The 15,866-nt window shown below is 57.0% G+C and overlaps 3 protein-coding genes across 7 annotated transcripts in view; 1 reads left to right on the top strand and 2 right to left on the bottom strand.

Annotated features, from left to right (window-relative positions):
* Positions 1–2,024: 2,024 nt before the first annotated feature.
* Positions 2,025–4,003, bottom strand: MRPL54 (mitochondrial ribosomal protein L54). Its single transcript, XM_061190812.1, has 3 exons — positions 3,846–4,003; positions 3,044–3,200; positions 2,025–2,397 (listed from the first exon to the last, which is right to left on the bottom strand). The coding sequence occupies exons 1-3, from the start codon at positions 3,961–3,963 to the stop codon at positions 2,265–2,267; spliced, it is 408 nt and encodes a 135-aa protein (XP_061046795.1). The 5' UTR covers positions 3,964–4,003; the 3' UTR covers positions 2,025–2,264.
* Positions 4,004–4,788: 785 nt separating this feature from the next.
* Positions 4,789–11,961, top strand: APBA3 (amyloid beta precursor protein binding family A member 3). The gene is made up of 11 exons (XM_061190770.1): positions 4,789–4,916; positions 5,558–6,160; positions 6,248–6,287; positions 9,164–9,309; positions 9,439–9,525; positions 9,632–9,793; positions 10,151–10,330; positions 10,452–10,664; positions 11,317–11,436; positions 11,523–11,663; positions 11,740–11,961. The coding sequence occupies exons 2-11, from the start codon at positions 5,585–5,587 to the stop codon at positions 11,809–11,811; spliced, it is 1,737 nt and encodes a 578-aa protein (XP_061046753.1). The 5' UTR covers positions 4,789–4,916; positions 5,558–5,584; the 3' UTR covers positions 11,812–11,961.
* An 88-nt stretch (positions 11,962–12,049) lies between these two features.
* Positions 12,050–15,866, bottom strand: part of TJP3 (tight junction protein 3) — a 30,162-nt gene continuing 26,345 nt past the window's right edge. For all 5 annotated transcript variants that reach the window (XM_061190735.1, XM_061190736.1, XM_061190739.1 and 2 more), the window contains 6 exons: positions 15,110–15,180; positions 14,479–14,689; positions 14,290–14,390; positions 13,665–13,952; positions 12,654–12,700; positions 12,050–12,279 (listed from right to left, as the gene is read on the bottom strand). In XM_061190735.1, the coding sequence (XP_061046718.1) occupies positions 12,177–12,279; positions 12,654–12,700; positions 13,665–13,952; positions 14,290–14,390; positions 14,479–14,689; positions 15,110–15,180 (821 nt within the window). In that variant the 3' untranslated portion in view covers positions 12,050–12,176. The remainder of the gene's footprint in view (positions 12,280–12,653; positions 12,701–13,664; positions 13,953–14,289; positions 14,391–14,478; positions 14,690–15,109; positions 15,181–15,866) is intronic.

The following is a 15,866-nucleotide window of genomic DNA, read 5'->3' as shown; positions in this document are numbered from 1 at the left end:
CTGGGCAAACGGATCTGCTCAGAAGAGTGAGGCCGCTCAGCACAGAGGAACCCGAGCTGCGAGGGGGGGCCTCCCCAGGACCTCATCCCCGCCCCCACTTTGCACTTTGAGCCAGTGGATTCCCTCTTCTGCTTAAGTCAGTTTGAGCAGACATTTGTCCCCTGCAGCCCAGAGTCTGTCCTTGACCACGTCCCTGCCGACCCCACCTGAGATGCGCCACAGCCGAGGCTAGACTCGGTGGAAAACACCGCCCCCCTGGGAGCCTCCAAGGACCATCCTGGGGCCCCACCTGCTCGGATGGGATGGGGGGGGTGTTGGTCCTGCTCACGAAGACATCATGGCCGCCCTTCCCTGGGCTGAGCTGGACTCCAGGTTGGGGGGAGGGGGGAGCTGGCAAGGAATGGGGTGTCACTGCTGCCTGGGGCTGGCCCAGTGCCCACATGACAGGGCACCTCCTTATGGGATGGGGCAGCCAGGGTCAGGAGAGTGCCGTGAGGCGGGGTCAGGGGCAGCACCCCACTTGCTCCAGGCTCTGTCCAGGAAGTTACCACAGGTACCAGGACATTCCAGGAATTTCACTTCTAGGTCCTCATACCCAGATCACCTGCCCACTGGGGCTCTCAGCTGGCCTGCTCACCTCCAACCTCAGGTGGCACCTCACACATGAACCCGATGGCCTGTGTGTTGTCTACACTGCAGCAGCCAGGCCAACCATCCATCCAGTCATCCATCCACTCATCCAACTTACGATGAGGACACGACTGAACAAAGCAGAGAAAAGTCTCTGCCCTAGTGGAACTGCCACTCCAGTGGGAGAGAGACAAGAACCATGATTTTAAAAATAAATAAGTAAAACATGAAACATCTGCTGCTGATAAGTGCTTGGGAGAAAAATAAAACCAGGAAGGGCGATCAGGAATGTGTGGCAGGGTTGCAATTTAATAGGGTAGTCAGGGGAGGCGTCAATGAGAAGGCAACATCAGAGCAAAGTCCTGGAGGTGAAAGAGGGAGCCTTGAGAACATCCGGGGGAAGAGCGGCACAAGCAGAGGGCCCAGGGGCAGCACCATGCCTGGCGTGTTGGATGAACAGTGAGGAGACCCATGGCCATTACAACTTCACTTTCTACCGAGAGCCATGGGGAACCATGGGAGGGTTGGGATGATCCGCCTGCCCAGAACAGGCCACCAGCGAGGGCAGGTGTGGGGTAATCTGCCTGGCAGAGTCCTCCTAAGAGGATGAGGGCCCTCATTTTCCTGGGACCAGACAGAATTAGCCTCGGGGACCCTGCCCTGCCCGACCCGTCCAGCTCTGGAGGAGCCTGGAGGGCGAGAGGGTCCTGGTCCAGCCCCCCCAAGCAGTGTGGTCCTGGCACTGTGTGTGTCCTCCAGCTTCCTTCAATCTGGTGGGCACCAGTGGGGGTGGATGGACAGGAGAATGATGAGTAGGCCCAGGTCCCTCGGCTCAAGTGACTGGCCAATGAAGATAACCCCTGTGACCCTGGCAGAAAGGAATGAGAAGTCCCTTCCCTCTGGCTGGGCTCACTGAACTGGATAGGGGGTGTCAGCTAGAAGCCCTGGAGCCACCCCTGCCCGAGGGAACTACCCACTGGAGTTAAAAGGACCCAGAGATGGAGAGAGCCACATAGCTGAATACTGAAGCACCTGGATCCAGCCGTGCCTGAAGTCAGACCCCACCCCTGGACATTTCAGTTCCTGAAGCTCACAAAGACTCTCTTCTGCTCCGGATGACTTGATTCAGGTGTGAGTCCAGTGCAACCCAGAGCGGCTTGGCTAGAAAACCCTCCCCCTCGAGGATGGAGGTTGGGGCCTCTTGCGCAACGCTAGGAATTCCAGGAATGAGGGTGAGCAGCTCAGTGAGGCCGGGAGGGGAAGATGGACCTGCAGATGCCCAGCAATCATTGAGGGTGGAGGCTGGGCCACGGGACCACTGGGTCTGAAGTGCCCACCTCCCCACTGCCTGCCCCAAGTCCCTCCTGGCCCTGACATGCGACAACACCCAGAAGCATCTGGGGCCTGCCAACAATTGCCCCAAGAAGTCTTTATTGGCCCCCAGGGCCCTGATTCAGCCTCAATGCAGGGGCCACCCAGTAACCCCAGTGAGGGGGGTAGTCTCCTCTGTTCTCGGAGAAGTCTGTTTTTCCAGAAAATAAAAAGTCCAGGGGGTGGGCTGGGGGAGGTACCCCCTGACCCACCGCATCTCCTCCAGGTCACTGGAGGGTCAGGGTGCTCTGGTCCTTCCCCCGCTAGAATTTCTGGTTCTTGCTCAGCCGGTTGTGGCGCCAGATGTTGTGTTTCCGCAGCAGCCGCCAGTACTCCCGGGTCTCGGGGTCCAGCTCCTCCAGATTCTTGGGGGGGCCCACGTTCATCTGGAACAGCCTGATGGGGAGTGGGTGGACTCGGGGTTGCAGAGTAGCCCCCTTCCCCGCGGCTCCCCCACCCCAGACCCCCTGGGCACGGGCAGCAGCAGGACTGGGTCCCACGGGGGCCGCCTGACCTCCGGGCAGTCCCTCCCCACCCTGAGAACATGGAACAAGGGGGTGCTGGGTTGTGGAAAAAGGGGGCGCCCCCATCCCAACGGCGCTGGGATCTGAGGTGGGCGCACACCAAACCTTCTGCCTCCTGGCCTCTGTCCATGCCGCCTACCCACCTGTAAGGCCTCCCCACCCACTCGCTCAACCTTTCTAAACCTTCCCCAGCTTGAAGGATTGGCACGTGGCAACGGCTTCTGCATCCTGCCACTGCTCTCAGGGCCAAGAGCAAAATTCCCCCTGCAGCCCCCTGAAAGCTGGGCTCCATCAAGTTCCTGCCCTGTCTCCCCGTACTCTCCACCTTGCCTCCTGGGGTCCACTAACAAACCAGGTGCAGTTCTGCCTGGGGCCTTTGCACTGGCTGTTCCCGCCCACCTCTAAAGCTCTGTCCACCCACTCAGGTCTTGACTCACACACCACCTCCCCAGGGAAGCCCTCCCGGATCCTCAGATTTGGTTAGCCAGGCCCTCTTTACCCAGTCCTGGCCCACTCACCACTCTGGGTACTCGGAATCCGGCTTCAGGACCACATCCTGGCCCTCCTTGTAGATATTGACACCCATGGCGTGCGTGGTGAGCCGGACGGGGTCTGTACACACCTCTGGGTCCTTCAGGGCCTCACCGACCACAGCGCCTTTGCCCCCCTTAATGACTACGGTGGGGGAGAATCATTTCAGCCCAGCTCCACCTTCGGGAGGCCAGCCGTCCCTTTCTGCCCTGGCTGGACCCTGTCTGCTGCATTCAAAATGATTTTAACTGGGACACGGATACTGCATTAAATGACACTGATATTCAGAGTAACCAAGTCATTCCTCTTCAATCCCATTTTCATTCCTTCTGTTTATCTCACGAAGAAAGAGCCTCCACTGGCTGCTCTGTGTCTTTAAAACCTCACGTCTGCCAAATCCCTCCCTTCAACAAAGGAGATCGGGCAAGGCTGTATCCAGAGAAAATTTAAATAACCTTGTTTTGGTTTTAATACTTAGATGGGTCCCAATTTCTGGTGGTAACCTGCCAAAGGTGACTGATTTGGAGGCAGAAACGTCATAGGGACCCAAGTTCACGACCTACTCCTACCCCCGCCCCCACATTAAAAAAAAAAACAAAAAACTTGGGCCTGCGCGCTGAGTCCAATCGCGCCCTAAGTACCTCAAACTGCGCCTGCGCATACAGCTTAGCGTCTGCCTCTACGCTTGCGCACTGACTCTAGGACGTGCCTCCCCAACCAGCGCTTGCGCACTACCAACTCCCCAATGTCCCTACCATTCCCATCTTGGTCCCTCCTAACCCAGCTCACCCGGTCTCTTGGCATAATCTCGTACATGGAGTCTTACAGAAGCGGCGGGGTTCGGGAACTCCCGAACCCGCCAGCCGGCCGAGCTCCACGTAGCACTGAAGAGGCGCCTGACCGCCATGACGTATGCCGGCCGTCTGCACGTGCACGTTTCCGGAGGACGTCTGCGGCCGAGGGGTGCTTGGGAGTTGTAGGCTCCTAGAGATTTATGGGAAACGTAGTATTCTGGCCGTAAGCATACGTTAATTGTGATTTCTTTAAACTTTTGTAGATATCCCCAGGTACTGCACGAGGCGACTTCCAAAGGATGTCCGACTTCTTGCCCTTCAGTTACTTATCACTTACTTTAAGTATCACAACTTATACATCCCTGATTCTAGTCAATGAGCACTTACTGAAAACCTAAAACTAATAAAAGTTAACACTATTATTAGGCTCATTATTTTCTAAAACTATTGCTAAATCTGTAACCAGCTCGATTTCATTTAATTAGGAGGTAGGTACTATTATTATCCCCAGTTTACAATTGAGGAAGCCGGAAGTTTAGGGAGGTAAAGTTAAGCCAGGCGAGCCATTCGGCCGCCCTACTGAGTGCCACAACGGAAGTCTGTCTACAGTGTGGTCCCCGCGTCGCTTCCGGTGTCCCCGGAGTTGAAAGGGTCCGCCTCTCACGCTCCTTTAGTATTTTCCAGTCCCATTTCTTCCCATCTGCCATCCCTTGGAATAATGAGCAAAGCCGTAGCAGTCAAGCAGTGGCTTTAAACCGCACTTTGCAGTTCAGGAAACAGGCTCAGAAGCCAGCCCGAGCTTTCACTGTGTGTAAATGAAGGTTCGGGATTCGAACTCACGGTCCCAACATCTAGCGCCCCGGCGCGGCCAGGCTGGCTGAGAGAACTACATTTCCCAGCAAGCCCCGCGGGCTTGCGCATGCCCAGTGGTCCAGGAGCGCTGCGCGAACAGATCTGCCAGCGCCCTGTCCGGGAATTGGCGAGCGGCGGTGACTGGCAGGACCGGACCAGCCAGGGCGTGGGGTCCTGGGGGGCCGCGCGGGTTGAGGCCACCTCGGTTTGGGAAGTGAGTGTGCCGGCGGAGCAGAGCGAGGTCTGGAGCCAGCGCCTGAGGTCACGGCTCTGAAGTCTTGAGTCTGGGGTCTGCTAGAGGACTGGGGTCTTAACTCAGCTTTAGGCTCGAGTTGAGTCTTCAGGTTGGGTCTGAGGTCCAGGTCTGAGTCTGGGGTCGATCTTGAGGGTGGCATTGGAGGTTTTGAGATGAGAGCCCGCTTTCTGGCGTCTTGGAACTCCAGTATTAAGTCTGAAATTCTGGGTCTAAAGTCTTGGACTGAGGTCTTGAGTCCTGGGTCTCGGCGACCTACACCTGTCGGGTCTATATAGTCAGAGTATGTCTCCAGCCTCCACATCCCCGGGGAGGAAGACTTGGAAGAACCAGGGCTGGGGTGAACAGGGTCCACGGATGGGGAGAGGTCTGGGGCAACGGGTGCAGGGGAATCTCCCGGGGTTTGGCGCCTGGGAAGCCGCAGCCTTACAGATGCTCATTGTGCATCTCGGTTTCTTCGTCTGTAAAATGAGGTCATAGCAGAACCTTCCTTGCAGGGTATGATGGGGATTAAATTCTGTGTCCTGTATGAATACATACCAGGTGAGAGCCTGGTACCAAATTGGCAGCCAGGAAATCTCGTCTTTGATTCTGTCTTTCAGATGCTAGCTTGAGCCCAGGGTCCAGGCATGGAATTCCTGACAACCTCCCAACCCCCTCCAGGACCTCCAGCCATGGACTTGGAAGAGCCCAGGGACACGCTTTCACCCTCTCAGGACCTCACCCCTGATTGCCAGTGGCACCCGGCACCAGGAGGCCCCGGCAGCCTGAGTCAGATGGAACTTGACGGGCTAAATATTCAGGACCTGCTGCAACAGTTTGAAGCTCTGCCAGGTGATCTGGTGGGCCTGTCCCCAGATGGACCCCCGTGCCCCTTGCACATTGCCACTGGCCATGGCCTGGCCCCTCAGGACATCACCGATGCCCATGGGCTCTTGTCCGCCGAGGCTGGCCGGGAAGACTTGCTGAGCCTCTTGCAGCAAGACGAGCGCCCTCCTTCCCAGTCAGGTCCCCAGGAACCTCCGGACCCTGCTCCTCGCCTGTTGCAGCCCCCTGATGACCCAGAAGGGGATATGGGCCCCCAGGAGTGGGCAGAAGGAGCCTCTGTCGAGCAGGACGAGGGCAGGAGCTCAAGCAGCTCCCCAGAACCCTGGCTGGAGACAGTACCTCTGGTCACTTCTGAAGAGCCACCTGCCAGTGCCCAGGTAGAGCCCACCCCGCCCCCCAGGCCGCGCCACTGCTGGGACCCAAGCAGAAGGACTCAGGCCTACCCCTCTTCTGTCTTCTTCCAGAGCCCCAAGACCCTGGCTTCCTACCCAGCCCTCCAGGAGGGTGAGTGTCCCGCCCACCCTGGCCCCAGGGACTTCGGGGTTTCAGAACAGCCCGACTCAAGCTCCCAAAACCTGGCACAAAGTTTGCCAGTAACGAGTTGCTTCTAGAGAGGCTCTGAGGTTGGTTTTGAGTAGATTCCAGACACCTGAAAGAAGAGGGACAATCCTGAGAATGTTCTAGAATGAATAGGGAGCGTTAGGGCAGACTTGGCAAATTGTAGCACTTAACTTGATTCTAGAGCAAGGGTTGGTAAATTACCATCCATGGACTTTCTGGTATGTTTTGTGAGCTAAGACGGCTTCTGCATTTTTATTTATTTATTAATTTTTTTTTTAAATTTTTTTTTTTTTTTTTTTTGGCCACGCCGCGCAGCATGTGGGATCTTAGTTCCCCGACCAGGGATCGAACCTGCACCCCCCTGCAGTGGAAGCGCGAGTCCTAACCACTGGACCGCCAGGGAAGTCCCATGCATTTTTATTTTTATTTTATTTTATTTTATTTTTAAAATTTATTTTTGGTTGTGTTGGGTGTTCGTTGCTGCTCATGGGCTTTCTCTAGTTGCGGCGAGCAGGGGCTGCTCTTTGTTGCGGTGCGCGGGCTTCTCGTTGCAGTGGCTTCTCTTGTTGCAAAGCACGGGGTCTAGGCGCGCAGGCTTCAGTAGTTGTGGCACGCGGGCTCAGTAGTTGTGGCTCGCAGGCTCTAGAGCACAGGCTCAGTAGTTGTGGTGCATGCGCTTAGTTGCTCCATGGCATGTGGGATCTTCCCAGACCAGGGCTCGAACCCGTGTTCCCTGCATTGCCAGGCAGATTGTTAACCACTGGGCCACCAGGGAAGCCCCCGTGCATTTTCAAATGGTTGAAAAAACTTGAAAGAAGAACATTTCTTGACAGATGAAAACGATAGGCAATTCAAATTTCAGCGTCCGCAAATAAATTTTATCGGGACAGACTGACGCCCATTCATTCGCGTGTTGTCTGTGGCAGCGGCCAGACTGAGTAGTTGCAATGGAGACCGTCTGGCCCACAAAATAAAAAATATTTACTGTTTGGGCCTTTGCAGAAAGGCTTGCCAATCTGCTCTCAAGGCATGAGAAGTATCTGTTCCGGCCACCTGGAATGTTCTAGAACATTCTTCCTCACACTATCTGAGGCTCTAGGCCAAAGAACAAGTTCCGTGGTTGTGGGAAAGGAAGCTGGTTTGAACTTGTAGTTCCAAGAAGGTTCTAGAGTCATGGGTGGAGCTGTGATTCACCTAGAGAGTTCCAGAACCTAGCATTTTGCCTGTGATTCTAGATTAAAGTGACCTCGGCTGATGACGGTGTTCTGGAATGATGAACAGAGCTGTCAGGTTCTACTCAGACTGGGGAGTTCTAGAACCATGGAGTGAATAGAATTTATCTCTGGTTCTAGATCTTTAGGAGCTGTACTAGAACTGGGCAGAACTGTCCAATTCTAGAAAGTTCTACAGCTATACAACAGAAATAGAATTTGAGCCACATGTCACTTGAAATTTTTTAGTTATCCACATTAAAAAAACAAACACTTAAAATTAACTTTAATAACATTTAAATTAAGCCCACATATTTAAAATGTTATTTCAACATACAATTCAACATTTTATAATTTTACATTTTTTTTATGAGAGCTTCTAAATCTGGCATGCATTTTGCACTTACAGCACATCTAAGTCCAGACCAGCCACGTTTCAAGTGCACAGTACCCACATGTGCCTGGTGGCTACCATATTGGATGGTGCAGTTCTAGAACCCAGAGCAGAGTTATCTGTTGTTCTGGAATGCTTAGATCATGAAGGACAGTGGGCAGAACTGGCTATCCTTTAAGTTCACGGGAATGTGGTTTCATTCCCTGTGGCCTGTGGTTCTCCAAAAAACAATAGCTATTGGTTAGAATATTCTAGAATCACTGGCACTGCTGTCTGCTCAGGGAATTCTAGAGCCATGAGGGCAGAGCTTTCTGTGGTTCTGGGCTGGGTTGGGGGGATTCTAGAACCATGAGCAGAGTTGTTCGTTTCTGGATTGTTCAGATAATTCTTAGAATTGCCCAGTGCATCTGCAGTTGTGAGTTATTGAGGGGATTCTAGAACCACAGGAGGAGCTTCCCAATGCTATCTTGATCAAGACGTTCTGGAATCACGTAGTGGAAAAGTCTGATTCTGGAGCAATGTAGGTTTCTAAAATCCCAGGCAGAATTCTGTGGTTTGAGACCTGTCAGGGAGTTCTAGAATCACAGATCAGGAACCACCTGGGTTTTTGGACAGTATGAGAGTCTGAGGTATGTGGACAGTTGCCTCTTTCTACTCTGTTTGGGCAGTTCTATGACCATGGAGTAGAGTTGTCTGTGGTCCTGGGCCGATAGAGAATTCTAGAGCAGTGGGCAGAGCTGACTGGCTCTAGATTGATTGGGATTCCAGAACTATCCAGCAGAGTTGACTATGGTTCTATAATGTCAAGGGATTTAGAAATAGTGGGACTGTCTGGTTCTAGCCTGATTCCTGGAATTCTAGCAACACAGGGCGGCGGTGTCTGTGGGCACTAGAGCTGTTTCTGGCCGTGGTTCTGGATGCAGAGCCTGCTCCTGAAACCGCATCCTCTGCCTGGGAGTCCTTGAGCTGTGGGCAGAGCTGGATCTAGACTGACGGAGGGTTCTACATCCGTGACGGCCGAGCCACTGATCTGTGGCTCCGGCTGATGGGGTGGCTCTGGGACAGTGGGCAGACCTGTGTGGCTCCAAGTGCCAAGCCGCGGGGCAGAACTCTCTGTGCTTCCAGACCATTCAGGGCTCTGGGCAGAGCCCACAGGGGTGGACGAGCCTGGCAGAGGTTCTAGGGGGCTGACCCGCCTCTGCTGTCGCCCTCAGTGTCCGGCCCCTGTGACCACGAAGACCTCCTAGATGGTGTCATATTCGGGGCCAAATACCTGGGCTCCACCCAGCTGGTGTCCGAGCGAAACCCACCCCCCAGCACACGCATGGCGCAGGCCCAGGAGGCCATGGACCGCGTCAAGGTGAAGCCAGGGGCCGGCAGGTGGGTGGGCAGGTAGGTGGGCTGCAGGCCGGGTCCCCCTAGGCCCTCTGAGCCTGGCGGGTCAGAGTCTGGGTCTTTGGGGGCCTCCATGTCCCACCCCCCCCCGCAGGCCCCCGATGGGGAGACCCAGCCCATGACAGAGGTAGACCTCTTCGTCTCCACCAAGAGGGTCAAGGTTCTGACGGCTGACTCCCAGGTACGGGGCCCAGGCCTGGCCTCTGGGGCGTGGGAGCCTCCGCTGAGGGTGAGGCCGAGCGAGGCCCCCCGCAGCCCACCCAGCCCGGTCTCCCCGCCCCCTCCAGGAGGCCCTGATGGACCACGCCCTGCAGACCATCTCCTACATCGCCGACATCGGCAGCGTCCTGGTGCTCATGGCCCGGCGGCGGATGGCCCGGCGGCCGGCGCCCCAGCCCCACAGCCGCCGGCTCTACAAGATGATCTGCCACGTTTTCCACTCAGAGGACGTGAGCAGCGGGCTCCGGGTGTCCTGAGGGCGAGGGGGAACTCACAGCGGCCCCTGCTCTCCACCAAAGCCCCACCTGACCACACTGTCACCCCAGCGTCCTTCCATCCTCACCCTCCTGAAGGCCCTGAGCCATATATTCCAGGCCTTCCTGTAAGAGCCTGAGACTGGCAGCCATCTCCCCAAACCCTCCCTGCCCCAGGCCTGTCTCCCTTCCCCTCCCCCTAGGTTCTCGGCCAGCGGCTGGCGGGCCAGTCCCACTTGGGGGTGTATGGGCTGCTACTAGGGATGTCAGTGGCTGGGGGGGGACCTGAAGGAGGTGGGTGGGACCCCCAGAGAGGTGCCGCCCACCCCACAGGCCCAGCTCATTGCCCAGGCCATCGGCCAGGCCTTCGCCGTGGCCTACAGCCAGTTCCTGCGGGAAAGCGGGATCAACCCCAGCCAGGTGGGCTCCCAGCAGAGCCAGGGGGCCACGGGCCCCGGCCACCTCCACAACGGGGACCTCGACCACTTCTCCAACAGCGAGAACTGCAGGGAGGTGAGCAAGCGGGTCCCCCCACCCCGGCCCACCGAGTGGCCCTGAAGCCCTCCCGCGCCCCCCACCCCACCTCCTCCTACCTCCTCCAAGCAGCCCTCAAGCGCCACCTGTGACCCCCCAGGTGTGCATCGAGAAGCGCCGGGGTGAGGGTCTGGGCGTAGCCCTGGTGGAGTCGGGCTGGGGTTCCTTGCTGCCCACGGCCGTCATCGCCAACCTGCTGCACGGGGGCCCCGCCGAGCGCTCAGGGGCCCTCAGCATCGGAGACCGCATCACCGCCATCAACGGGACCAGCCTGGTGGGGCTGCCCCTGGCCGCCTGCCAGGCTGCCGTCCGCGTGAGTCCTCCGGGGCGGCCAGGGCAGAGGGCCTGCGAGGGCCCCCCAGATGGCAGGTCCCCCCTCCCCACGTGGCCAGGAAAGTGAGCCCGAGGCCAGGTCTCTGTGTCTCAGTCCAGAAGGGGCAGGTAAAGCTTCAAGTCCTACCCGCTCCCATGCACTTTGGGAAACCAAGGCTCAGAGAGGGTAAGTCCAGGGACACCGCTCTGGTGCGGGAGCAGGATTGGAACACAAGGCCTTTCCTCTCTGCCATGAGGCAGCAAGTGTATTCTTGAGTCTTGACCCTCGTTGCCCAGACTGGGAGACTGAGGCCCAGAGATGGGGAGGGCCCTGGCCAGGCCAGAAGGGCAAGTCTGACATGGTTTACGCAGTGTGTTACTGAGTGCTTGTAACCCTGCCTTGTGGGCACTGCTAGAACCTTGCTTTTGAGCATGAGGAAACTGAGGCCCAGGGAGGTGAGAGGTGGCACGGCTCTGACTCCAAGGCTGCCCAGCTCTGGTCTGCATTCTTAACCACTTCTCAAGGGATCTTGTGGAATCTATAGATTCCATTTTATGAGTGGGTAAACAGGCCCAGGAGGGGCTGCAGCTCAACAGGAAGCCTGGCAGCCCCCCGGAGGCCCAGCCAGGTCAACAGCCCCCATCCTGCACAGGAAGTGAAGTCTCAGACGCTGGTGACCCTCAGCATTGTCCACTGCCCGCCGGTCACCACGGCCATCATCCGCCGGCCCCACGTCCGCGAGCAGCTGGGCTTCTGCGTGGAGGACGGCATAGTGAGTCCCCAGCCCAGGGACCGGGTGGGGGGTGGGCGGCCCAAGGCGTGGCCCCCTGAGCAGCGTGGCCCTTCCTGTCCCCCCAGATCTGCAGCCTCCTCCGGGGTGGCATTGCCGAGCGCGGGGGCGTCCGCGTGGGGCACCGCATCATTGAAATCAACGGGCAGAGTGTGGTGGCCACGCCCCACGCCCGCATCATTGAGCTGCTCACGGAGGCCCACATTGAGGTGCGCTGCGTGGGTGGTGGGCGGGGCCTGAGTGGGAGGAGGCCGCCTCCAGCTGCCGCCTCCTCTCTGCCCCCAGGTCCACATCAAGACGATGCCCGCTGCCACCTACCGCCTGCTCACAGGCCAGGAGCAGCCGGTGTACCTGTGACCGGCCACCTTCCCCTCACCACTGTGCCTTAGCCCCCGCCGGCCCTGGAACTCCGTCCGCGGACCCTCCTCGGCTGGCCAGGGCCCCAAAAGTTTCTTGGTTCTATATTATTTTTTATGTAAAAAATTAAAAGCTTATTGAATGGGCAAAGTCTCAGATCTGGGTCTGTGGGGTTGAGAGAGGAAAGACAGCACCCTACTCTGGCCCCTTGTCCCTGGAAGTCACTAAAAGCCAGTGCTGTGAAAATAACTCCATTTATTAAAGACCGGGCAGAGGGAGGCAGGTTTCCAGGTTCTATGTGGGAAGCTGAGTCTCAGCTCCAGGGAGAAAAAGGGAGAACAGGCCAGCTGGCCACCTGGGAGGGGTCACAGGTCAGTGGCCGGTCCCCAGTCATAGCCATCTTCGTCAGAGGACTCCACATCTCGGGCTCGTGTAAACTTTTTCCTCAGAGCATCCCGCTCATATGTCCTGGGGATCAGAAAATAGAACAGAGGCTGTGGGTGGGGAGGATGTGGACTTACCATTATCTGAGTTGACTCTGGGCTAGGCACAGTGGGTGCAGTCAGAGATGAGCAAGACTGACAAAACTCCTACACATCCTTCAAAGCCCGCTCCAAATTCCCCTCCTTCAGGAAGCCCTCCCAATCCTCCCAGGAAGAGGATTCCTACTCCCATGGCCCTGACTACATGGGGCTTGGAGTGGCTCTGTCTGGCTCTCTCTCACCCAGGAGGCTCCCAACACCACAAAGGCATAGCTTGGTTCTAGGTCTCTTCTCCACCCCACACCCTGAGTCCCAGGGGGAGGGTTGAGGGCCCCCAATGTGGAGTACAGGGGCTCTTACCGCATGCTGTCCTGTCGCCATTGACCCTGTGGGTGGCGGCCATCCACCTTGCAGAGGGAGAAAGGAGGTTAACACTTACCCCCAAGTATGATAAACTGGGATGAGTAACCACCCCATCCCACCTCCCCACCTTTGCCCCCGGCAGTGCTACCCACAGGCTTTCTCCTTGTCCCCACAGAAGTCTGGAGCTCATCCCCAATTTTAAATGAGAAAACAGCCTGGGACAGGGGAAGGCCTTGGCTGTGATCTCCCAGCCTGTCAGCAAAGGGGGAGTGGGGTTTCCCATCTGTGACTTTCCTCAGAGGGCTGTTCTCAGGAGCTCATAAATGAGTTCGTATATGTCAAGTGCTTAGAGGAGAGCCTGCCCCATAATCAGGATGCCATGGACAGTTGAGCAGGTCGGGTACTGCACAACGCCACGGAGCACCATTCTACCAGAGACATCATAGATTCCTACATTTTTACATTTCCCTAGAGAGGGTTTGGAGGAATTTGTCAAATTCACAGAAAGGCACCTTGGAGGCTGAGGCAGCCGCACAGAGAATAAGTGCTAAGTCAATATTTGTTATTGTTAAATACCCGACTCCCGTGGGCCAGGACTTGGACTAAGTGTATTCTGTTTAAACAACAAGCTTGTGGGAATTCCCCGGCAGTCCAGTGGTTAGGACTCTGAGCTTCCACTGCAGGGGGCGTAGGTTCGATCCCTGGTCAGGGAACTAAGATCCCACAAGCTGTGTGGCCAAGAAACAAAACAACAACAACAGCAAAATAACAAGCTCATGACGTCAAGACTTTACCATCAATCCCTGTATCTCAGATAAGGAAACTCACGCAGAGGTTAAATATTTGCTTTAAGTGACTCAGTGGTTCAAATACCCTAGATCCAGGTCCCAGCTACTGATCTGGTCGGGGAAGTTTCTGTTCCTCCACATCCTGGTGGAAAATAGGCTCCCTAGGTGTCTCAGACCCGTCCCGAGACCCTTGCTGGGGCCAGCCTGGTGCTCTGCTCACCTGGGTCCCCCGGTGACCCGAGGATCTCCCGTGATCTTGCAGGATCTGAGGCTCATCCTCCAGCACGGGCTCCGAGGACCGGGCCAGGGCTGGCGCCAGGGGCCCCTCGTCCACGTCCATGTGGGGCCCACCCTCGCCATCGGTGTAGCCCTCGCCGTCTGTGTAGACGCCGCCCTCACCGTCTGTCTCATAGTCGCTGTTGAGCCGGCTGTCACAGCTCAGATCCGCGGAGCTGTCAGCCAGGCTGCGATGAGGGAGGTCCAGGTTGTCCTCTGAGGAGCTGTCCAGCTGCGGGTGCACATGGCCTGGCTGAGCCGAGCCCCGGCCCTCCCTGATCTTAGAGAAAACCCCAGACCCGGGACACCACCTTTCAAACTCCAGTCCTCAACCTCAAATTGAGCCTTAACCCTTGACCCCAAGGTGAGTTCTGACCATTGACCTTGGTCCAGACTGAGCCCCCAGATCTGAGCTGAGCCCCAACCCTGACTCCAGTGTCAGGAGAAGACCCCAATCCCATCTCACCCCAGGAACCAGGTCCAGACCCTAGCCTCAGGTCAAATCTGGGCCTTGGCCATGGCCCCTAACCCAGCCCTAACTGCGACTGTTCCCAAACCCTGGCAGGTACCTGGTCCTCGGCCGTCCAGATGGGCCGCGTCTGCTGCTCGCGGATGATAGCCTTGAGCTCTTGGTACCAGGAGTCGCTTGTGCCCTGCAGGGGGATGGTGGCTGCGGGCGGGGGGGAGGGGCATCAGCATGGCTGGGAGACTCAGGGCAGGACCCACCGCCCACCCCAGACCCTCAGCTCCCGCCCCACCTGTGAAGAGGTGGTCACTGTGCTTCCTCAGCTTCTGGGCCTGAGCGTAGAGGCGGCGGGAGTTGCGGCGGGAGGTGGGGGCCAGCCATTGGCGCAGTGCCTTGAGGGCTGTCCGGCTCTCGGGGACACAGAAGACCACGATTGGGTAGTACTGCACGTAGTTAAGGCGCTCAATGGCTGAGGGTGTCACGTCCAGGAGTGCATGTTTGTCCTGGGCCAGGCCAATGTTGGGGGCCGTGGGGGAGGGAGACGGAGAGACAGTGGAGGGAAAAACACCCAGAGACAGAGCATCAGAGACAGGTGAAGAATCAGAGAGACAGAGATGAAGAGTCTGAGGTCAGAGTGGACCCCAGCCTCTCACATCCGCAGGCCAGCATGCTGGGGTGGGGCTTGGTGATAGCCCAGGCCACAGTGTCTTGAGCACCAGAGCCCCAGTTTGAGTCTCTGCCTCTTCCCAGGACTTGCTGCTGTGTGACTCTGGGCGGGCTCTGTCTCCCTCAAGTCCCCCACATCACAAAGCCTCCAAGAGGGGGAAAACCACACTTGCGGGGTGTGGGGCCAGAACAGGTTGGAGGACTGGGCCTCGGTTTCCCCATCCATGAAATGGGACCCACAGCAGAGCCTTGCTTACTTTCTCTGCAATCACCCGCACAGTGTCCAGTTTGATGATCTTGGAGGGGCTGTCGGTCCTTGACACGCTCTCTGTGGAGGGGAGAGGCGACTGGCAGCTTCAGGAGGGCAGTCCACTGGCCCTTCAAATTCATGTCTCCCTGCCCCTCCCCTGCTCAAGAACCCACCATGGCTCCCCATGGCCCTTGAGAGAAATCCTAACGCCAGCAGCAGCAGCAGCAGCTCCTGCTGGCCCCACTCCTGACACCACACTGGGTCCCCTCCTGACCACGACCCTCACCTCCTCCTCCTGAACAGGAGTGGCTGTTACTGGCAGATGGGGAAACTGAGCCAGGGACATACGGTCACCAGCTCAGAGTCACTGAGCCAACGACTGGCATGATGGAGAGACGGATGCATAGTCTGTCCTCCACACACTCACTTTCCCAGGCTCAGTCCCAACTCTGGGCCTTTGCTTGGGCTGTGACCCGAAAGAAGCTACTCTCCCATCCCCAATGTGTCCTCTAGGACCTGAGATGGAGTACTGCTTCCTCTAGGAAGCCCTCCTAGATAGCATGGCAGCTGAGGGAGAAGTCATGCTGGGGCCTAAAAGGAGGGGGACGCATACTTGCCTTTTTTCTCTTTGTTGTGGTAAAATGTGTGTAACATAACATGTACCACCTTAACCATTTTTAAATGCACAGATCAGTGTCATTAAGTGCATTCACACTGTGGTGCAACCATCCCCACCATCCATCTCCAGAACTTTCTCATCTTCC

Source organism: Eubalaena glacialis, chromosome 4, assembly GCF_028564815.1.
Source record: "Eubalaena glacialis isolate mEubGla1 chromosome 4, mEubGla1.1.hap2.+ XY, whole genome shotgun sequence".
NCBI classification, from domain to species: Eukaryota; Metazoa; Chordata; class Mammalia; order Artiodactyla; family Balaenidae; genus Eubalaena; species Eubalaena glacialis.
This window is presented reverse-complemented; position numbering and strand designations above follow the sequence as displayed.